The sequence below is a fragment of the Apus apus genome, chromosome 24 (genome assembly GCF_020740795.1).
Source record: "Apus apus isolate bApuApu2 chromosome 24, bApuApu2.pri.cur, whole genome shotgun sequence".
Lineage (NCBI taxonomy): Eukaryota > Metazoa > Chordata > Aves > Apodiformes > Apodidae > Apus > Apus apus.
Genome location: NC_067305.1, coordinates 1,802,939 through 1,825,817, shown reverse-complemented (window position 1 = coordinate 1,825,817; position 22,879 = coordinate 1,802,939). Strand labels below are relative to the sequence as shown.

The 22,879-nt window shown below is 48.0% G+C and overlaps 1 protein-coding gene and 1 long non-coding RNA gene across 2 annotated transcripts in view; one reads left to right on the top strand and one right to left on the bottom strand.

Moving 5' to 3' along the window:
- Positions 1 to 22,879, bottom strand: part of LOC127394203 (uncharacterized) — a 69,991-nt gene that overhangs the window by 34,963 nt on the left and 12,149 nt on the right. The gene's annotated exons all lie outside the window — the stretch shown is intronic.
- Positions 1 to 22,879, top strand: part of REXO1 (RNA exonuclease 1 homolog) — a 45,627-nt gene that overhangs the window by 11,231 nt on the left and 11,517 nt on the right. Inside the window, exons 2-11 of the mRNA XM_051639998.1 lie at positions 3,807 to 5,599; positions 8,923 to 9,024; positions 12,027 to 12,228; positions 12,926 to 13,089; positions 14,935 to 15,072; positions 15,789 to 15,912; positions 17,005 to 17,118; positions 19,018 to 19,155; positions 21,476 to 21,589; positions 22,249 to 22,322. Coding sequence (XP_051495958.1) covers positions 3,807 to 5,599; positions 8,923 to 9,024; positions 12,027 to 12,228; positions 12,926 to 13,089; positions 14,935 to 15,072; positions 15,789 to 15,912; positions 17,005 to 17,118; positions 19,018 to 19,155; positions 21,476 to 21,589; positions 22,249 to 22,322 — 2,963 coding nt within the window. The remainder of the gene's footprint in view (positions 1 to 3,806; positions 5,600 to 8,922; positions 9,025 to 12,026; positions 12,229 to 12,925; positions 13,090 to 14,934; positions 15,073 to 15,788; positions 15,913 to 17,004; positions 17,119 to 19,017; positions 19,156 to 21,475; positions 21,590 to 22,248; positions 22,323 to 22,879) is intronic.

Sequence of the window (22,879 nt, the reverse complement as noted above, 5' to 3'; positions counted from 1 at the left end):
CACTGCCAGAGATGGGGCAGCCACAGCTTCCCTGGGCAACCTGGGCCAGGGTCTCACCACCCTCACACTCAATTTATTCCTAATATCTCCCCTCTTCCAGTTTTAATCCCTCCCCCCTTGTCATTTCCCCCCCTGCCCTTGTTCCAAGTCCCTCCCCAGCTTTTCTGGAGCCCCTTCAGGCACTGGAAGATGCTCTAAGGTCTCCACCTTAGAGAACCTCCACCCCAGCTCTCCCAGCCTGTCTCCAGAGCAGAGCTGCTCCAGTCCTTGGATCATCTTAATGGTCTCCTCTGAACTTGCTCCAGGAGCTCCATGTCATTATGTTGGGGGTTCCAGAACTGGCCCCAGTTCTCCAGGTGGGGTCTCACCAGAGCACAGCAGAGGGGGACAATCCCCTCCCTGGCTCTGCTGGTCACAGCGACCAGGACATGGTTGGTTTCTCATCCACCATCAACCCCAAGTCCTTCTCCTCAGGGCTTTTTCCAGTCCAGTCTCCACCCAAACCTGTATTTGTGTTTGAGATTGCCCTGACCCAGGTGCAGAACCTTGATATGTGAAGTGCTGTGGTGTGTCTGGAGGCCTGTCTCCAGAGCAGAGCTGCTCCTGCCCTTTGATCATCTTTGTGGGCTCCTCTGGACTCCTTTTGTTTAGCAGCAGCAGCTGCTTAATGACTGTTACCTCTGGAAGGAAGGTAGTTACCACCCATGTCCCACGTGCATCCAGCAGCTTGGCTCCTTTTTCACAACCTGCATGTTCACACCCACCAGCCCTCGTCATCCATTTGAGCTTTTCTATATTTAAAGCATCTGAAGTATGTGTTCTGGTAGGGTGAGTGGGGAAAAAAAAAAGACATCTTTTTCTCCAGAATGACTCACTGTAAAGTAAGTTTGGACATCCAGCAGGTGACCTTGTACCCCCATTATCCGTGTAACGTCACCCTTTGTTTACTTCCCTTTGCCTGTTGCACAAACTAGAAGGACCAGTGTTCAGCCTGGAGTTGGTAGCTTGGAGAGCTCTGTAATGAGAGGCCTCGTTCCCCAGAGCCAACATGACTTTAACCAGGAAAAAAACAATCAGCTTCGTTGTTTGTTTTGCTGTGGTTTTTTTTAAAAGAACCTTGTTTTCCCTCTGCCTGCCCCGAAATGCCTGAGCTAAGCGCTGCTCGTATCGATACGCTCTGCAGTCGTTCTAGGGGAAATAAATGGTTTGCTGAGGCCCTATCTGAATTATTAATGACTTGTTTTGTACAGTGTTGATGTGAACATCACCTTTTCGTGTCTCAAAAGGACCATTTCATGTGTCTGAGGCACGTTCATTTATTAAAATAGTTTGCATTTTAAAGAGTGTCCTGGTAGCAGTTTGGTTCATGGTCCTACAGGGAATTGTCATCTCAAGTCTCATTATCTCATGATTCTCAAAAGGACTCTCCTTTTTACATCCCTCCAAAAAGAGTTATTTCACTGCCTGGTGCCTCTCACTTCTTCATTTTCCTTCAGCAGAAATACATCTTGTGGACCAGAACATCAAACCCTGTGTAGTTCCTTACCCCGTGGCTATTCCTGTTAATCCTGAAAAGGAGAGGAATAAATGCAAAAGCTGATGATGACTCCTTGGAATCTTGTATCCAGGTGGTGAGAAGGGGGAGTGGGTGTAGCTGGGTGCCTGCCTGGCACAGGACTCAGTTGCCCAGAGATCCTTTCCTCTTCTGGCTTCTTTGGAGTATAATTAGGCATCCAAAAAGGTGGCCTGATTGCAGACAGCATCGTTAATTTCTCTGACTTTGGGGACTTGTGTGTGTGTGGCTCTCCATATATGTGTGTGTGTGTAGATTTTTTATATATATATATATATTTATATATATATAAATATAAAATGGGATTCTATCTATCTGTGTATCTATCTATCTGTGTATCTATCTATCTGTGTATCTATCTATCTGTGTATCCCTCCAGCCCTCCACCCACCTAACCATCCATCCATGCATCTCTCCATCCTTGCATCTCTCTATCCATCCATAGATAAAATCCCTTTCTGCTTCTTTTTCCACTACATTATGTTCAAGTGTATCCTGGCCCAAGGTGACAGTCCTGGTGGGTACCGTGGAGCCCACTTACACAAGGGTCTTTCATGGAGAAGCAACCTTTGATCAGCATCTCTTGGGTGATCCATCAGGCCTCCCACCTGCCTACGAAAGAGCTCTTTCATGGCCACATCTCAAGGCCTGCTGGCCTCCTCAGAGGTTAGACTGTATGTTTACATCTGCTCCTTCCACTGAAAGAAAATGTGCAGATTAGTTTTATACTGGAGATGTGCAGCAGGGAATCAGACCCCAGGTCTGTGTTTAGGTTGTCTTCTACTCTCCCTGCATCCTCATTGAAAATCTTTTGCTTTGCTGTTGGACAAGATGTCTTCTGTGTAGTTTGGGTTTGTTTTTTTTTGGTGTGCCAGTGGTTTGTTTTGGTTTATTTTTGCAAGTCTTTAGGTCCAGACTCTTGTTTCTCACCTCTGTTTATAGGCCACCAAATACTTATCTCTGCACAAACAACCAGACTTTCGGCTGTTCCCCTAATGATGCTTGTGCTGAATTTCGAAGTCTCCCTCTTGAGTGAGAGGGTAGCAGCTGATTCCTCCAGGCTTCACTGCACTGGTCTTCTCTACCACCACAGAGCTGACGTGGTGAGAAGTGAGGTGGTGGGTACACAGGGCTCTCTGTTCTTTAGCAGTTGTGGGGCTAATATTTATACCTCATTATTTTGTTACTCTGTTTATGTGAGCCTTGATGATGGTTTGGTTTGCATCTAGATTTGTTCCTGATTTTTCTTTGTTACCTGCATTTCTTTGTGGTTTCTTTCTCTGAGTAAGCTCTGGATATAGAATCCCAGAATCCCAGACTGGTTTGGTTGGAAAGGGACCTTAAATATAGATCATATCATGTAGAGGGGACACTCTTGTGGGCACAGCAGTGTCTTCAGAAAACCACAGACTGGTTTGGGTTGGAAGGGGCCTTAATGATCATCCAGTCCCAACCCCCTGCGTGGGCAGGGCCACCTCCCAGTAGACCAGGTTGCTCCAAACCCCATCCAACCTGCCCAGGGATTTGGAACTAGATGGTCTTTAGGGTCTCTTCCAACCCAAACCAGTCTGTAAGTCTCTGATTTGTATGAAAAGAGGAATGTCAGGTTGGAGTTCCTGGGTGTTTGGTGTTCCTCTCCTGGTGGTTCTTCTGTGAAGTTGGGTTGTGTTGCCTTTGGAGCTGTAGTTTTTCTTTCATAGCAGCACTTTGTCAGCCCAAATCAGACTGGTTTTCCTGGAGCTGCCATGAGGAATACTGAGCTTTGAGAAATATTAGAGACTTTCAGGAGGCTTTGACATTGATAAATGAGAACCTAATCCATGGGTTTCATCCTGGAATCCTCTTCCTCCCTTGCTCACTTCATTGAACGAAGCAGATAACTCTGCATGTACTGAGCTCCTCTTGGTCCTAATACAGTGATTATTCTTTAGTGCCCTGAAGAATGCTTAATTTATAGAGCTTTTCCATGAGTAATAAAAGCACTTTGTTAATAGGTCATTAGTTCTTAAGACCTGGGAGTAGTTGGTAAAATCTAGTTTAGCCACACGTCTGCTGCAGGCCAGAGAACATCACTGGTGGCTTTTGGTACCAAACATCTGCTCTGTGGTGACAAGGCTTTTCATACTGTCTTTCAGTATTGGGTGTTGATGAGAACAGACCTTAAAAAGACCTTTTTTGACATTTTACTCCAAAGAAAATCCTACCTGAATAACTTTTTCATTCTCTGTTGCAGAGCGAGGCTATGACCCCTACAACCCAGACCTCCCGAGGCCCTCGCTGGAGGAGGAGGAGGAGGATGAGGATGGTGCTCTGGCTGACATTACAGGTGTGACACCTGGTATTCTGGAGTTGGAGCTGGTCAACAAGGCTATTGAGGCAGTCAAAAACGAAGTGGAGAGAGAGCAGAAAAAGTATGAGGAGCTTCTAGAAACCACCAAGGAGCTCAGTGCTGCAGAGGCCTCCGCGCTCCTTTCGAATGTGCCCGTGTCAGCTGCTGGGACACAAAATGATTCATTTCTCTCCTTAGAGTATAGTCCAGGTAGCTACAACTTTAATAATAACTCAGACTACAACCCTACTCCTCTAGCTGCTGCTAGCCAGTCAAGTAAGTACACTTTGGATGCTTCCAGATCTAAAGGCAGTTCACTGGAATATGTTCCCAAAGCTGTAGTACAGAATAAAAAATATGGTGGCACTGTCACTAATAATAAATATGTGATTGATGACTCAAAGCCTTCTACAGACTTGGAATATGACCCACTTTCAAATTACTCAGCCAGGCTTTTGAGCAAAGCCACAACAAAGGAGCCCAAGGGGGCTAAAAGGGGCAGGGTGTCCAGTTATGAGGGCTCTTATTCTCCATCACGAAAGAAGCTCTGTGAAGTAGCTGATGACTATGAAGTGTGTGCCAGGTTTTCTTCCTCTGAAGATGAGGCTGATGCAGAATACAAGCCAACTTCTGTGAGTTCACAGTCAAAAGCTGGTTCTGAAAGTGAATCCAGTGATGGGTTCTCCAACAAAGAGCAGAGCACCAAGCTGGATGACTTTGCTTCCCAGGATAGCAAAGGATCAGCAGCTCCATATGGCATGGAGGACCTTCCAAGTTCCCAGAAGAATCCTGGCAAAAACTTCTCAGACAAGAATGCAAAAGCAGCAAAATTGTGTTCTGGTAAAAATGAGCAGGAAATTGAAAATAAGAATAAAGACTCAAAAGACAAAACAAAAAGGAAGAAATCAGATGTTAGTAAAACACCCGGTGTCAGTGAGGTTGGCAAGAAGGAGAAAAGTAAAAGTACAGAAAAAGACAAAGTGGTGAAGAAAGAAGAAAAATTGAAATCCAAGAATGAAGAGAAAAACTGTAAAGAGAAAAGTGTCAAAGTAAAAATGGATGGGAATGTAAAGAAACCCGAAAAACAAAAGTCAGAGAAAGTAGATGGGCTTAAGAAAGAAAAATCCAAGTCTGCCAGCAGTAGTTCAGGGAAAAGCAAGAGTGAGGGTGTCAGCAAAGGCTCCCCAGAGAAGCTGGGGAGCAGCAAGAAGGACTCCAAGCTGAAAGCAGCTGAGTTGAAGAATGGTAAGGAAACCTCTGGTCATAAAAACAAAGAGAAAGGGACCAAGACTCCAGCACTGGAGAGAAAGAAAGAAAACAGTTCTACAGAGAAGGGAAATCCAAAGAAGGGTCGGAAGCAGAGGAGTTTGAGTCATGTTGACCTGTTTGGTGATGAGAGTGGGGATGAGGATGACAAAGGTCGCCCTTTGCCCTCCACCTTACCTGACGTGAGCTCAGACTCGGATGGGGGTGACTGTGGATCAGACTCTGAGAGTGAAAATGAAGGGACAAAGAAAGTGAAACGCTCTAAATTGTCCAAGTCATCGTCGTCTTCCTCCACAACATCTGATGACATTGATTATTCCATTCTGGAGAAAGAGTTGGACTTGGAGTCAGATCCAATGGAAGAGTGTCTCAGGATTTTTAATGAGTCTACAGATGTGAAAACTGAAGACAAAGGAAGGCTGGGGAAACAGGTAATGCTGCTGGGGGTTGCTTGGTTCTCCCACGTCCAAATGTGAAAGGATTCTGGTTTGGTTTAGTGGTGCTGCTTATTTCAAGTAGCTGAAGAGGGCAACAGAGGGATTGTCCCCCTGTGCTGGGCACTGGTGAGGCCACACCTCGAATCGTGGGGTCAGTTCTGGGCTCCTCAGCACAGGAAGGACATGGAGGGGCTGGAGCGTGTCCAGGGAAGGGCAGTGGAGCTGGGGAAGGGGCTGGAGCACAAGTGTGAGCAGGAGCAGCTGAGGGAGCTGGGGGTTCATCCTGGAGACAAGGAGGTGAGGGGAGACCTGCTGGCTCTGCAGCTGCCTGAGAGGAGGCTGGAGCCAGGGGGGTTGGGCTCTGCTCCAAGGAACAAGTGATGGGACAAGAGGAAATGGCCTCAAGTTGTGCCAGGGGAGGTTTAGATTGGATCTTGGGAACAGTTTCTTCCCCAAAAGGGCTGTCAGACCCTGGCCCCGGCTGCCCAGGGCAGGGGGGGAGTCCCCATCCCTGGAGGGGTTTAAGAGATGTGTGGATGTGATGCTGAAAGAGATGGTTTAACCATGGAACTTGGTAAAGTTAGGTTCATGGTTGGTAAAGTTGGATCTAGATGATCTTGAAGGTCCCTTCCCACCCAAACCATTCTGTCAGGGTTCTGTGAAGTGGAACAGGCTGGGAAGCAGGTGCTGGCAGTGATCCTGCAGGGGCAGGGAAGGAGGAGCAGACAAGACTCATCCTTCATCTGCCGATGTCCGTGTTTGACGGGTGGTGAGAGCAGAGCCATCGAGCCCAGTATTTGGGCAGGATGGTCTGACTTGCTGTCCTGCCCAGCAGGCCTGGGAGTTCTGGTTGGGATGAGCACGTGTTCAGGGAATTGAATTGAAAAGAGCTTTAAAAAAGGAAAAAGGTGCTAAATTTGGCAACATTGAGAAAACCCCAAAAACCTGTCACCTGGCACGTCTGACTGCGGTGTGGAGGTGTTGGGGTCACTGAGTCACCTGTGTTACCTGGGAGTGACAAAATTGGGTGCCCTCTGTGTTCCTGGGGACACGAACATGTTTATCCAAGGAACTACTGAGTGGCTCCAGCCATCCTCTGTCCAAAAGATAATGGAGGTGCTGGGACTCTGTCAGGGCTTCCAGTGCATTCCAGTTCCAGCACCTTCAAGCACAGCAAGACTCCCTCTTGAATTACTATAAGATTATGTTGCATTATTATATTAATAGATATATATATATAGATAGGATCCTGATGATCTTTAAGGTCCATTCCAACCTAACCATTCTATGATTCTATGATTCCATGATTATGAATCCAACAGAGGGGCAGGGTGAGTGCAGCAGGAACCCTGCAACTGCACAGTGGAAAGCCAAGTTCTCCTGCTATGGTTGTTTGTTGGCTTTTATCCTAAAAATGGCCTCAGAAATTGGTGCTGGTTTTCAGGCTGTTGTCAGTTGGGTGAGTAAAGTGGCCATGAACAACATTCTTCCATTCACGACTGTCTGTGTGTGGAGGACAAAGTGAGCTGGGATCTGCAGCGTGGGGAGGAGAGCTCATCTGCTGAAAAGAATAGCTGGACTATTAAAGCTTTTTGCTGAACCCTCTGTTGCAATAATGTCCCTGATCTGTTCAGAGAGAAGTTGGTGTTGCTGACAAGTAAAGACCTTTTTTAGACTTGTGTAAAATGCCTTAGTAGAAGAAACTACATAAAGCAGTGGAGTGCAATGATTTTCTGTTGAACTATTAAGCATGACTTGACTTTGCTGGTTTACAATTCAGTTTTGGTTTGTTGCTTTTTTTTTTCTTTAGTGTAATTCCCAGCTAGGAATGAGCTCTTCATTTTATTTTGTTTTGTTTTGTTCCTTTACATTGCTTGATTTGAGTGAAAATAGTCTGAAGAGCACTCAGTCTCTGGTGGGGAAAATTAATCCATGGAGAGCTTTCCAAACAGGGGATGATTCAGATGGGCTGAATTCAGAAAGTGCTGAACCAGGGGCTGCCAGTGCCTGCAAACAGTTAACTCCAGAGTGGAGTGGTTGTCAGCATCCCTGGGTGTTTCCTTTCCACGTGCTTTTACTTTCTAGCCCTGCACGAAAATCTGATTTCCCCCTGTTTTGGAAAGGGAGGAACAAGCTTTGCAGTGGAGGGGTCCTTCTTGGTGAGGTGGGTGTTTGTAAGTACCTTCCTGCTTCCCCTCTGCCTCTCTGGTGGGTGGAATGGGTGATGGAGAGGTTTTTTGGGAGGTTTATGGAATAATTTTGAAGTTGGAGCCCACGTTGCCATGTCTGGAGGGAAGGTCTGTATGGGCTGTGCAGGGAGGGAAGGCTTTGTGAGAGAGGTTATTAGGGATGGAAGCGAATTAACAGACTTGCTGAATTCCTAGAGAGCAAAGTGATTGAGTAGGAAGTGCTGATGCAGAGTGTCCTGGTGGGGAGGGACACACACTCCCCCTGAGCTCATCTCCAAATCCAGCCTTCATCTCTGCTGCTGAATTTCTAAGAGATTGTCAGGCTGGTCTCTGCTCAGAGCTTTGCCAGGGGCTGTGTTGGAAAACTGAAAGCAAGATTGACTGGAGAGCAGCTGGAGTTCTGCAAAATCAACTTTTGAAGTGTGTTTTCTAGAAACGAACAGTCCAGTCAAATGCAGAGAAGGTTTTGAAGTGATTTCTGCCCCCCTGGCACTGGGAGTGAGTCTGAGATGTTGGCTCAGAGGTGGCTTTAGCTAAAGAGGTGCTGGTGGTTCCTCCTGGCCATACAAAAGTGTCACCTGGGGCTTTGTCACCCTAGTCTTCCTACAGATGTGGCTGTGGATAAAACTGCAGAGAACCATGTCCCAGCATGTGTGGGGGACACACACTGTGATTTGTTCTTCAGCAGGTTTTCAGGACCTGCTCTGGCAGGGTGTTACACAGGGGCAGAAGTGACTCAGCTCCCAAGTACTTACCAAAAAAACCCAAACTCCCTGGATTTTAAGGATGCCATGAAAGGAGAGGTTGGGAGTGGCTGGCAGGAGAAGGGTGCTCAGTGTCTCGGGGTGGGTGGATGCTGTTCTGAATCCTGCCAGTGCTGCCCAGTGCACAGGCTTGTGGAGCAACTGCTCAGGTGGGAGCTGTAATGCTGCTCTTCCTTGGCTTCACTGGTGGCTCTTGGGTTTAAAAGAAGGTTTGTTTTAGTAGTTCAGCAGCTGACTGAACATCGTTCTCACCTGCCACCTGCAAGGACTTTCTGTCAACCCTACAAGAGATTGTTCAGGTCTCCTCATTGAGAGGGAACTTCAAGTCTGTTCGGTTTTGGAAGCTTGATCTTATGTTTTCCAGGTATCCAAAGAGGAAGGAAATGATGAAAAGACAGAAGATAATTTAACTACCTTGTTTCCTGGCCAAAAAAGAAGGATCTCTCATCTTGTCAAACAAGGAAATGTAAGTGCAGCTTTTAGGAGCAAAAGTTTAGATTGTCTGAAGTGAGGATTTTCTGTCCTGCTACGACGCTGGAAAATGATGCAGTCCCAGGTTCAGGCATACGAGTTGTTTGGGCTGGAATCCATCTCTCTCAGATTTCTTTCCTCCCCTTTCTGATTTCTGAAGAACCTGATGAGGCATCTCTTAAAAATGGCAGCAAAACCCTGCAAAATGTTCATAAAACCAAGGGTGAGCCGTGGAGGAGTAAATGGATCCTGCACCTTGTAGCTCCCTGCAATAGCTCAAGGTGTTGATTTTTCTACACTACAGCTTCATTCAGTCACTTAGATAAAAATTAGCTGGACACAAGGTCAGTCTGTGCCTGATGGTAATTTTCTTGGTCTTGTGGACCTAAAAGCTGCAGGAATTTTGTAAGGTGTTTAAAACTGTTACTTTGTTCTGGATCAGCCAAGATACCAATGATATCATGTTTGATCCTATTTCCCCATTGTGAAAATACTTTAAATAGAGAGAAGAACAGAAAACAAAAAAAAGACAAGGGAGACATTCTGATTTTTTTATTTCTTTCTCACTGGGATTTTAATTCATGTTTTCTCTGAGGGTTTAATGTGTTTCCCTCCAGGTGCTGAGCACAGATTAGTCAGTTTTATGTTCCAGCAGGATAAGAGTGGAGACTTACGCACTGATTTGAGCTGGGTAGTCCAAATTAATTGTTCTTCCTTTCCTCCCTGCCTAGAAAAGCTTTCTTTGCTTTTAATAATCTGAAGCCCTGAGGTCAATACAATGTGTTTTATTTAACTACATATCTTCAGCCAGTTCATGTGTTTTGATAAGGGCCCTTTCTTCCAAAGTGAAGAGATAAGAGACTGAAGCAAATGGGTTGGAAATTCATTAACTCAAATATTTATTGTGAACAGGCGCCTTTTAGACATGGACAAATCTTTAAATACGTTTTTTTAATGTGACAGCTGATCCCAAAATGCTTTCCAAAGATGTGAGCCCCAGCACAGCCCCTGCTTGGGCAAACAGAACCAACCTGGTGTGCTCAGCAGCAGCTGCTGTGAGCAGCGGGACGTGCGTTCCCTGCAGCGCTCAGCTCGGGGCTGCTGCTGCCTCCAGGTCTGTTCACAAGGTGCTGTAAGATCTGAAGTGCTGGGTTTCTTTTTAAATTCAGAGAGTTGAGGCTTGGGTTTTTCTGTGTCCTCTCAAGTCGATTATTTGCTCAGTCTTGCTTGTGATTTATAGCTCGAGGACTGAGCAAGCAGAAAAGGGAGGGAGCTGAGTTGTAGTTTAGTTGTTAGGGGAAATGGTGGGCCAAAGGAATTGAAGGTGAGGCAGAAAATGGGTGTCCTGTCCTGCTTGGAAGTCTGTAATTATCCAGAAGCATCAGAGGCCTGGAATGCAGGAGGTTCCAGCTTGTCCCAAATTTGCAGTCTCAGAAATGCTGTGTTAGACACGGGCTGTGCGAGCGCACCCTCCTCTGAAGACATTTTGGGAGGAAAAGCCTGTTTCTCAGATTTCAAAGCTTATTAAGTAGTGCAGGGAAATTTTACCACTGCAGCTTCCCTTGTACTTCTGCTGCAAGAAAACTTCTCTCTTTGCTGACATAATTTCTGGCTCCCTTCCTGCAGCCTAAATTTAAACATCAAAGGAAAAACCTGTAACTTGTTTGTGCCGGGAAGGGCTGAAGCAGTGAAATGCCTCCAGAACCAGGCAAGGGCAGAGCCTGTTTAAATTGCAGAGCTCAGTTTATGTAATGCTCTAATCTTATAAATACGGATATGTGAGACTTTGGAGTGGTTACAGGAACTGGAGACTTGAAACAGGGCTGCTGGGGAGATGGCACTGGTTTTTCAGCACGGGAGAAGGAGCTGGAAAGCTCAGCTCTGTGTAGCAAAGGGGAATGGGGAATAGTTGGTCACTTTATCATGGTAATAAACTAAAGGAACAGGCAGCAGGGAGCTCATTTCCTAGTGCAGGATTGTAGAGCTGAGAGGATTGGCAGAGTCCACAAGGGAGTTGGGCATGGTGATGGCTGGAGTGAATGGCTGGAGAGCAGTCCCTAAGGAAAGGGACTTGGGGGTGGGAGGAGATGAGAAGCTCCACATGAGCCACCAGTGAGTACTGGAGCCCAGAGGCCAATTGTGGCCTGGGCTGCATCAACAGAAGTGTGGCCAGCAGGGCCAGGGAGGGGATTCTTCCCCTCTGCTCTGCTCTGGTGAGACTTCACCTGGAGCTCTGTGTCCAGCTCTGGAGCCCTCAGCACAGGAGAGACATGGAGCTGTTGAAGAGGGGCCAGAGAAGGGCCATGAAGATGATCCGAGGGCTGGAGCAGCTCTGCTCTGGAGACAGGCTGGGAGAGTTGGGGTGTTCAGCCTAGAGAAGAGAAGGCTCCAGGGAGACCTTAGAGCAGCTTCCAGTGCCTGAAGGGGCTCCAGGAAAGCTGGGGAGGGGCTTTTCACCAGAGAGGGCAGTGATAGGACAAGGGGGAATGGTTTTAAACAGAAAGAGGGGAGATTTAGGTTGGACATCAGGAAGAAATTCTTCACCATGAGGGCAGGAAGGCAGTGGCCCAGGTTGCCCAGGGAAGCTGTGGCTGCCCCATCCCTGGCAGTGTTGAAGGGCAGGTTGGATGGGGCTTGGAGCAGCCTGGGCTGGTGAGAGGTGTCCCTGCCCATGCAGGGGGTTGGAACTGGATGATCTTTAAGGTCCCTTCCAACCTTCACCATTCCATGATTCTCTGGGGAATGTGGTGCCATTAAGCAAACAGCTCAGATTCCACCCACCAATTTAGGAACGTGCCAGAGGGCGAATCATCCATGTCATGTTTTTTCAGTGGGTGACTAAACATTTGGTTCAGGAAGACACTTGGGGATCGTTTCCTCTCCAAAGCCTGTATTTGCTCACAGAGAGGGGTCGAGGCAAGGAGCCTTTCCTCGGGTGAAGGGAAACCAGAGGGTGGGGGTGAGGGTGCTGGCTCTAAAACCTTTTTGTCTGTGCAGGCAGAGGTCCCCAACAAGCCCGTAGTCCGGCCCTACCGTCCCCCCACGGCTCAGGAGGTCTGTTACCAGAGGATCCAGCTGGCTCAGCAGCAGGCAGCACAGCTGGCTGTGGCCGTTCAGAAGGCCTCTCTTTCTTTGCCAGGAGAAAAGAAGAGGATTGCTCACGTGCCAAATGCAGCCCTTTCTGCAGCAGCCAAACAAAGTAAGCCAGCAGTGTTATTTGTCATCGCTGTCCTGTCCTCCCTTCCTGTTAAAAGACACTGCCTTCTGTTTAAATTTCTCCTGAGCAAACTATCAGGAGATGTTTAGCATTGGCCATGAGTTGGATCTTTGCTTCTAGTGACCAGTGGAAGATCTTTCCCCTGAGCAGTTCCATCCTGTTCTGAAGAGCAACAGACTGGACCTACAGCCCTGTTTCCCCACTGCCTCACACAGCTGCCCTCACTTCAGCCTCTTCTTTTCCTGTTGCTTCTTTGGAGTGTGTTTGCTCCTTGTTCCCTCTTCCATGGGAGCCTTTGGAGGTGGCACAAACAGGAGGGAAGCACTAATTACTGCTCATTGGTGTCCCTTTGTTGTTGGAAGGACTCAGGGCTGACGTGATGGGCAGTTAGTGCATCAGAGCTGACAGGCTCACAACTTTACACACTCTGCTGACTCAGTTCCCCCAAAACAAACAGAAATGAGGGACGTTTCCTAGCAGAAGGTTCCTTCATCCTTGCCTGGAAGGTGCTAAAATTACCCAATTTGTCTCCCTTTGGAAGCTTCCATTTGGAAAAAAATCCCAGCTTGCAGCATGGGCCTCTTATGGTAGGTTCATTCTGGCACCTTGAAGTCTCGTGGCAACTTGAAGCCCTAGAAATGTAGGATTTCTACCTAAGTATGTTTTCTGTTTCTTACAGGCCTTGTGAGTAGTAAGACAACTGTTGCTGGCAAGAGTGTGACACCTTCCAATGACTCTGAGGCACCCAACCTTTCTCTGAAGGCTTGCACCTTAGCTGGGATGGCTTCAAAGACCACCAGCACCATCGTGCCCAAAAGGATAGCACATGTTCCCTCCTTGCAGGTAAGAAGAATCTGAAATCTTTCTGGTTCTTCCCCTTTGAGGCTGTGGTATTCAACCATGCTGCTCCAAGCTGAGCACTCTCTGAAGAGTGGTGGGTTGATGAAATGGGTTTGTTCCTTCCTGTGGTTTTCCTCGATAGCATTGTATAAAAAAATTAAACACTTGAAGGGTAGGAGCTTAAAAAGATAGAAATACTCAAGTGCTGCTCTGATCTCTTGGAATATTGATCACTCCTCTTCAGTTGGAGTCCTCTGTTGTGCTGGCTGGCCAGGTGTGTGGCTCTTGGTGTTGGAGACTTGAAGCCTCTTGTGTTTCAAGGGTGGATTAATGACCTTCCTGGGCTTTGTGGGCTGTACTGGAGAAGGTGCTTATGAATAATGTCCCACACTGACCTATAGAGTTCAAATGTGATCATTTAAACTTCATGCTGCTTTTAGTATTTGGGGAGGGAGGGGAAAATCTTCCTTTTTTCCTGGGGTTCCTGTCCAGCCTTTGGGTAATTTTGCTGTGAGTTCCTTAGCAAAGAAGTCTCTTCTTTCCCCTTGAGCACTGGGAACATGTCACTTCCTAAGACAACTTAGAGTTCCATGTGGCAGTGTGTGGATGCCATAAGAAGCTGGAGTGGATGGCAAGGAATGTGGTTAGTGCCAGGACTTTCTTAAAAAAAACACCTTTATTGATAATATTTTGTGTCAAGTTGTGTTGTAAAATGCTCTGATTGTTTCTGCAGGACTGAAAAGTCATTTTCCCCCTCCCAAAAAACCACCAGAGTAACATAGAGCTTAAAGCTGATTAAAAATGAGACAGCTGTAAGGATAAAATATTTAACAGTGTTAGGTGCTTAAGGGTGAGAAAAAATACACACAGGTAATGAAAATGACCCAATCCTCTTGAACAGGGCATCAGAGTGGGGGGGTCATGAGGAAAATGAGCTTTTCCCATCAAGACAGGACCAGTTACCCCCCTTTGAACATGCTCATCTGTTCCCTAGAGCTCTTTTGATGACAGATGGCAGCAGATGGTTTGGTTTGTGGGTGTCTCTTGGGTGGGATGGAGAAAGACTTGACAAAACAGTTGGGTGCTTCTGAGGTGAAGGTGCAGTTTCTTCTCCCCCCCCCCAAAAAAAAAAAAGAGGCAAATTGTGGGATTTGGGGGATAAACTCGTGTTAAATAGAAAACTGCAGTGGGAGGTCAGTCCAACATGTGTTTTTTAGGCATGAAGTACATGTCATTCAGTTCAAGGAGGAAATCTTTTCAGGAGCATCAGGACTGGCATTAAAAAAGGAGGGGGAAAATAACCTCAATGTAGTGAATTTACAGGAATCCAACAGAAAGTGTGGTGATTTTGCTGCCTACCAGCCTGGCAGGAGTGGGGCTCCTGTCCTCCCTCCACAGTCAGAACACCAAAAAGCAAAGGATGTCCCATCATGCACAGAACTGGTGGGATGTGTTCCTGTCTCCCAGTTCAAAGCCTGGGACTTGGTACCATCCTAATCTTGAATCTCTTCATGTCAATGTCATAATTCCCATGGTCTGGAATGTTTGTGTGTGTCAAGGTGGTGGTGTGACTCATGCCACTGGGAGTCCTGGGCTGCTGGGTGAGTTGCACAATGAAACGTGGTTGTTTTTTTTTTGGAGCAGTTCAAATACTGAAGGTGGCACAAAAGTTTCAAGTGACTTTTTTAGTCCCAAAAAAATGCTGCATGTTATGTTGAGCTCTGGGCAGGTTTTCAGAAAGGAAGTTGTGCCACTATTAATAACTCAGCAGGAAATGTGAGTCTCCAAGCAGTGCACTTCTTAAACCCTGAATAGCCTCTTTCTTTCTCCTCTCTGTCTCCTCTCCAGAGTGCCACCTTACAGAGGCCTGTTATTCCCACAGAATTTGGTGCTAAAGTCCCAACAAACATTCGTCAAAGATATCTCAATCTCTTCATTGATGAGTGCCTGAAATTCTGCTCCTCCTCCCAGGAAGCATTTGACAAGGTTTGTGCTGGTGCTTGGTGCTGCCTTCTTCTGGGTAAGGACTGCAGCAGAGAACAACGTGGCTGAGACCTTCTAAAATTGCAGCAAACCCAGAAAAACTCTCCTGTCCACATCCAGTTCTGCAGAGGAGACTGGAATTTGCCCAGGGAAGCTGTGGCTGCCCCATCCCTGGCAGTGTTGAAGGGCAGGTTGGATGGGCCTTGGAGCAACCTGGGCTGGTGGGAAGTGTCCCTGCCCATGCAGGGGGTTGGATCTAGATGATCTTTAAGGTCCCTTCCAACCCAAACCATTCTATGATTCTATGATTTTAAGCTGTTTTCTCACCCCATCATCATGTGAGTACTGAGGCTTGTTCCAGCTACCAACCCTTCTCTTTTCCCTCCTGAAGAAACCAAACCCCATTTTCACTCTGATTTCCACATGCAGGTTGGACATTAGGAAAAAGTTCTTCCCTGTGAGGGTGGTGAGAGCCTGGCCCAGGTTGCCCAGGGAAGCTGTGGCTGCCCCATCCCTGGCAGTGTTGAAGGGCAGGTTGGATGGGGCTTGGAGCAGCCTGGGCTGGTGGGAGGTGTCCCTGCCCATTGATCTAGGTCATCTTGAAGGCCCCTTCACACCCAAACCATTCCGTGATTCTATGATAGTTGGCTTCTGTACTTTCAAAGCCAAACATTTCTTTTCTCCAGAGAGTCTGGAGTAATGAATTCCATCCTTTGCAGGCTCTGTCAGAAGAGAAGGTGGCTTATGAACGTAGCACCAGTCGCAACATCTACCTGAACGTGGCAGTGAACACCCTGAAGAAGCTCCGGAGCCTGGTGCCCAGTTCTCCCTCCAGTACCAACAGTATGTACCACATTTGTGGTTTGATACTTGGAGCCCTTGCTTGGATTAGAAACCACGGAGAGAGGAACTTGTTGAAAAGACAGACCCATTTCTCAGAAGCATTATGCTGAAAGGCAAACATCTCCAGTTAGCTTTTTATAGTCTGGCAAGCTTTAATGGGCCTTCAAGAGGCAAGTCCTGCAATGCTTTGTTGGCTGTCTGAACCTAAATGGAGATAATGCCACATGGATTCTTTTTTTGAGCACAAGTTCTTTCAAATGAAAAGCCCTGCTAATGGAGTAACTTTCACATGATGCCTTCAAAGTGATAGACTCGTCCATCACCCCAGAAATCTGTTACACACATTAAGCTTCAAGAGAGAAACGAAGAGGGTTAAGACATTTCATTATTGGCTCTCAAGAGGGTACATTAAACAATCAATTTGTGCTGTTCTTGTGAATATATATTTTTTTTTTTCCTCTCCTGGTCTCTTCCCTTTTCTCCCCTCTGTCTTCATTACCTTTGTGGCCATTAGGCAGAGCAGCTGAACTTGGGAGGCTGGCCTTTAGGAGAGGGCTGCCAGTTAATGATTAGTAAAAAGCACCTCTCTGCCATTAGCTGATGTGCTGAGCAGATTCTAGAGCTCTGAAGCTCCTTTCTTAAAAGAAGCTGAAAGATTCAGTGTGGGAGCCTGGGCTGCAGGACCTGACAACAAGGCTGCTGGGGGTGGATGAGGTCACCAGGCAGCACATGATGAGGTCAAGTTGCTTCTGAGCTTGGTCCTCTCTTGCTTTTGGTCTTGCTGTGCAGAGGAAGGAGGTAGAGCTACCAGAGTTTTCCAGGGGGACTGTAAAAATGGCCTTAAAAAAAACCCCAACTTGCTGTGGGCTGACAGTGCAAACAGGAAGCTCTTCATAGTGCTGGGGTAAAAATGCCAGGTCCCCACCTTACCTGTGCCAATTTCTGGAGCAGAGCAAGAATTCAAGAGGATCGATGCAGCCCTGCTCTTGTTGATGTGATGTGCCCCAAGCTCTAGGGCTAAAGTCACTCCCTCTTTCTCAGCTGGGGGCCTGATCTCTGTCCTGTTTTGCTTCTTCCCTCTTCTCACTGCAGAGACAAGCAACAAGAAGGTGGTGTCTCACGAAGCTGTGCTGGGAGGGAAGCTGGCTGCTAAGACAAGCTTCACTCTGAACCGCTCAGGGAGCTTGAGAGCAGAGGATTTAACAGGTAAGAAGACCCTGCCCAACGAGGCTGCAACCTGGGAATTGCAGCTGGAGCTGGAATGTTGTGAGTGGGGCAAGCAGGATCCTGCTGGTCACAAAATCCCAGATTGGTTGGGGTGGGACAGGGCCTTAAAGATCATCCAGTCTCACCCCGTGCGTGGGCAGGGACACCTCCCACCAGCCCAGGCTGCTCCAAGCCCCATCCAACCTGCCCTTCAACACTGCCAGGGATGGGGCAGCCACAGCTTCCCTGGGCAACCTGGGCCAGGCTCTCACCACCCTCACACTCCAGAATTCCCTCCTCATGTCCAAGCTCAATCTCCCCTATTTTCAATCTATCCCCCCTTGTCCTCTCCCTCCCTGCCCTTGTCCCAAGCCCCTCCCCAGCTTTCCTGGAGCCCCTTCAGGCACTGGAAGGTGCTCTAAGGTCTCCCTGGAGCCTTCTCTTCTCCAGGCTCAACACCCCAACTCTCCCAGCCTGGTTCCAGAGCAGAGCTGCTCCAGCCCTTGGATCATCTTAATGGTCTCCTCTGAACTTGCTCCAGGAGCTCAATGTCATTATGTTGGGGGTTCCAGAACTGGCCCCAGTTCTCCAGGTGGGGTCTCACCAGAGCAGAGCAGAGGGGGACAATCCCCTCCCTGGCCCTGCTGGTCACAGAGACCAGGACACGGTTGGTTTCTGGCCTCCAGCACACGATGCCAGCTCATCTTGAGCTTCTCATCCACCATCAACCCCAAGTCCTTCTCCTCAGGGCTTTTTCCAATCCAGTCTCCACCCAAACCTGTATTTGTGTTTGAGATTGCCTTGACCCAGGTGCAGAACCTTGATATATGAAGTGCTGTGGTGTGTCTGGAGGCCAGTGTTAGGAGTTGTCACCTCCCTGCAGGATGGTGCTGCAGAGCTGCTGGGTGATCAGCACCTTTCTCACCCCTCCTTTTTGGGCTGCAGGTTCACTGATTTACTCCCCGTGGCTTTGATGTAGCATCAGTAACTGCTGCCTCTTGACTTTTGGGTGTTACTGACTTTTGGGCTTTTATTTCTGTCTGGGTTTTCCTTGAACTTCCTTGCCCTGAAGGCAACTTTACAACGTGCCTGTCAGATTCAAAGGCAGACTTAACCAATGTCTCCATCTGCTCTGCAGGGCTTAGGTTTGTGTTTATGAATGTCACAGTAAGGTCATATTGTAGCCAAAAGATTGTGCCCACAAGCATTATTTGTGTTGGCTCAGGTCAGTTTATGGGTATTTTGGTTGCCAAGAGATGTGGGCAAATTGTTGAGGAGATCAGAGAAGAGCCAGGGAGGCCACGAAGCAGAAGGAATTGACATGGAGAAAGCTTAAAAGGGCCTGCAGAGCTCAGCTGAGCAACATCAAAGGGTCTCCAGCAATATTGGAAGGGTTTAACGTAGCAGCAAAAGAAGAGATATTGAGCAGAGTGCAAGAAGTTCTAATTATTCTGTGAAACAGGCAGCCTGAAATCAACAGCAGGAAGAAAGCTTCAGATAATGAGGTTTTCTTGCTAGCTATGGGTGGCCTTTGAGGGGTAGTCTTTGAGCTGTGTTACAAATCATCAGTTAGACCATTTAAAACATTAAATTAGGAGAAGTCCCACAGGTAACAAAAAGGCCTGAAGATGGGCCCTTTGGAGGAATTCTGGTTCAGCTGCTTCCCAGGCTTCATGCAGGTTGTTGAGGAGGTTCAAAATCAGCTTGTGCAGCTGGGCCCAGATTTTAAAAGAAATACAGAAATCCAGCCCTGACACCTCTTTCCTTGTCAATCCTGAATAAAGGCAGTGGAAACAAGCTTAAAATAGTGGGAGTCCCTGCCATGAGGTGTGATAAAGTAAAAACCAGGAAGAGAAGCAGCCCCTCCAGAAGTGGCTTCAGGCCTGTCTGTGTGTGCAGGAGCTGCCTTGTACCGGCGCCTGAAGGAGTATCTGATGACTGAGGAGCAGCTCAAGGAAAATGGGTACCCCATGCCTCACCCCGAGAAGCCTGGCCGTGCTGTCCTCTTCACTGCAGAGGAGAAGAAGACAAGTGACTGTAAGTTCTGCTGGTTCTTTCCTTCTGCAAGGTTTGCTGGGTACCGTGCAGCTGGAGATGGCTCTCCTCCCTGCAGCTGGTCTTTTTGTATCAAGATGTTCATGGTCTCAGCCTGGTGCTGTTTGCTCCTCTTGTGATGGGTCTTCTTGGCTGTGACCTCTGGCTCTGCAGGCCAGCTGAGAGGAGGGTGGCTGCAGAAGTCTGCTGTGTTTCTAGAGGATGAGATTCTTCAGCTTGCATGTCACCAGGGTGTTCTTTTCAACACAAGGTTCATAGTTTGTGGCATGCAGGAGTGTGAGCCTGAGTGAGGTTCCTCACTGCTGCCAAAGAGTGTGAATTGAAGGAAGTTCTTCACCACGAGGGTGGTGAGACACTGGAACAGGTTTCCCAGGGAAGCTGTGGCTGCCCCATCCCTGGCAGTGTTGAGGGGCAGGTTGGATGGGGCTTGGAGCAGCCTGGGCTGGTGGAAGGTGTCCCTGCCCATGCAGGGGTTGGAACTGGATGATCTTGAAGGTCCCTTCCAATCCAAACCATTCTATGATTCTGTCAATTGCTCAGGTTGCCTCCCTGGACAAGCTGCCCTTGGCCACCCCCTGCAAGGGCAGGCACGTGTGCTGCACTTGCTCACTCAGTGCAGGTTTTGACTCCATGTTTGTTGCATTTAACTTGGAGGCTGCTGTTGGAAGGGAAATTAGAATCTTTGACTGGTTTGAGACCTTAAAGACCATCCAGTCCAACCCCCTGCATGGGCAGGGACACTTCCCACCAGCCCAGGTTGCTCCAAGCCCCATCCAAGCTGCCCTTGGACACTTCCAGGGATGGAGCAGCCACAGCTTCTCTGGGCAACCTGTTCCAGTGTCTCACCACCCTCACAGCAAAGAATTTCTTCCTAAGATCTCATCTCACTCTCCCTGCTTTCAGTTTGAAACCATTCCCCCTCATCCTTTTACTACATTCCCTTGAAAAAACATGGTTGGAGAGAGACTCCTACTTAGCATCTGATGGCACTTCCCTCTTCCAGGGATTTTTTGGTCTGGGTTTATGAGCTGCTGGTTCAGTGGGTATGGACCAACATTGGGCCAGGCTGGCTTTGCAGTGGGGTTGTGCTTTGCTGGTTTGCATTGCAGAGTTTTCTGCTGGGCCAGGTAGCTCCCAAAAGCCCTTTTAGCAGCTGGACAAAGTGATCCCTCAGGTTTCCTCAGCACAGCTCCTCCCCCCTCTGAATTTTTCTGAGCTCCTGCAGCAGGGTTTATGCTTCTGAAGAGCTAGTTAGAGCAGGCTGTGATGCAGCAGGGATGAAACAAGTACTTAGGATCTACTTGGAGGTGCCTTAAACACTCCTTTGAGCATCTCTGTGGAGAGACCTTGCTGAAGTGTGTGAAGTGCTCATCTGTGTTCACACCTTGTGTCTACATTTGTCCTGTGGTTGCTGAAGCAACCTGTATGGAAGTGCATTAACACTGTCAAGTGCTGTATTTGTTGGAGCCCTTTTCTCCAGGTAACCAGCTCCTTTATTGCATTTTGAGACCATGTTCCTGGCTCTCTTTCTGTAATTTCCTGCAGGATCTTTGAATTTGTTCTTCTTTAACTAAAGCTGTTGCTGGTTTGTTCATGCTGTGGTCAGTGAGCAAAACTGGACTCGACTGGGGATGTGGTGGCAGCTTAAGAGCTCACACTGGAACTCAGGGAATTGCATGGGAATCAGAAGCATGAGAATCAGCTCCTTTACTGTAGCTTTTTTTCATCTCCCTTCTCTGGGCTGTGAGCAGGACAAGCCCAGATGACAGGAGGGGACATCCATCCACAGCTGTCCCCTCAGTGGGCTGGGCTGTGTTCCCGAGTTTCAGGTGTTGAAGTTTCCTTACAGCAAACCTGTGCCCAGGAAGAACTCGCGTGTCATTTGGAAGTGACAAGGCACAGATCCCCTGGAAACAAGGTTTCCTTAGCTCTGATGTCCAAAGAATGTCTTACTTATCCTGCTTATAAAATAACTGTGTTAGAGTGCAACGTAATTTGCTGTGGATGGAGAAACAATTCAGCAAATGGTGATGAGAACTGTGGTGCACACCAGAACCACTAAGGATTCTTACACTTCCCTCTGAGAAGTGTTTGAGGGGCAGATGTTCCAGGACTGCACTTTCAGATCCCTTCCTGTGTCTTTCTGAGAGTTTGAACCACCATCTGAAGTCCTTTTTAACACAAGAAGTTGTTCCACTGGCGCTTGGGGCTCGAGCGGTTGGGATTGACTTGTTCCTTGGCCAGGTTTCACAGGGGAGGGATTTCTAGTGACCTGACTCTTGTTTCTCTCTGCTTTTTAAAGCCTCCTGCAGGATTTGCTGTCGCTGTGGCACCGAGTACATGGTCTCAGCCTCTGGGAGCTGCATTCGCAAGGAGGAGTGTGTCCACCACTGGGGGAGGCTGCGCAAGCAGAGAGGTAGAGCTCCTTGGTGGAGGGTTTGGTCACACACCAGCTCCAAACGGTGGCGTCTGCCTCGGCTTTGAGTTGCTGGGGAACGTCTTGTGGCTTTCAGGGCTTGACACGCTCAGAGGTTGTGGCAGTTCCTGGTTTTGTCACTGGGTGGCCCCGCAGCTGCTGGGATAGCCTGGCAAAGAGCTGCTGGGAAGGGGCTGAAAATGCGGCGCTGGGGCTGGAGCAGAGGTTTGAATATTGCAGTTTGGAAAAAAAAAGTCGAAGAGAAAACGAAGCTTCCTGTGGCTTCTGGAAGGCTTTTTAGAAGCTGACTTGGGAGCATGAGAAGTCTGTCATAGAATCCTAGAATGGTTTGGGTTGGAAGGGGCCTTGAAGTTCATCTAGATCCAACCCAGGAGAGTTTACTGGGTTTGGTTGAATTCATTCACAGCAAGACACTGTCCTAATCTGAGCTCTGCTGTGGTTTCCCATCAGAGCATCTTGGGGGCTTCTGCAGTTTTGTCTGACTGAGTAGGAGAGACTCTAGGTTGCTATGGATCCATACTTATTTTTCCCCTTTGTTTGGCATGTTGCTGTGCTCATCCAGGGTACCTGCACATGAGGGCTAAACTTTAAGTCTCTTGCTAACAGGACTCTCTGACTCTTCCCTCTTGCTCTTCCAGTGCCAGGTGGATGGGAAACTCATTACAGCTGCTGCTCAGGAGCTGTGGGCTCACCAGGCTGCCAGGTTGCTAAAGTAAGTTCTTGAGGAACATCTTTTTATTCTCAATGATCTTTGTCCTCTGCTCACAGTGCTGATGGCTCTGTCATCCTTGCTTAAGCCTTTAGAAGAATGGTGGCTTCCCTTAAGGGGAGGAAACAAGTGCTTCTTAAATATCTTTTGCTGTGCAAAGGGTAAGGCAACATTTGGCAGGAAGGAGGAGGCTCAGCTGTCTGGCCTGAGGAGGTTTAATTTCTTCTGAGCAAATGCCAGAGGATTAAGCTGCCCACCAAAACCTCATCTACAGGCTTCTTTGGGGAAACAGAGGGAGAAACAAGGGATTTACTTTTAAGGAGCAGTCTTGGGGCCTTGACAAGTGTGCCAAAACCTTTTCCCCCTTTCTCTCCCCCCCCCCCCCCCCCCCCCTTCACAGCAGCCTGTGCTGAGGTGATTTTCTGCAGCAGGCCAAACCTTTCCTTAATTTTCTGCTCACTTCATGCCCTGTGTCATGGTAAGGGGAGGAACCTTTGCAGGAAGCCTGTTGTTACTCCTAAGTGATCCTTTTCTGGAGGAGCAGAGGAGGGAAGGGATCC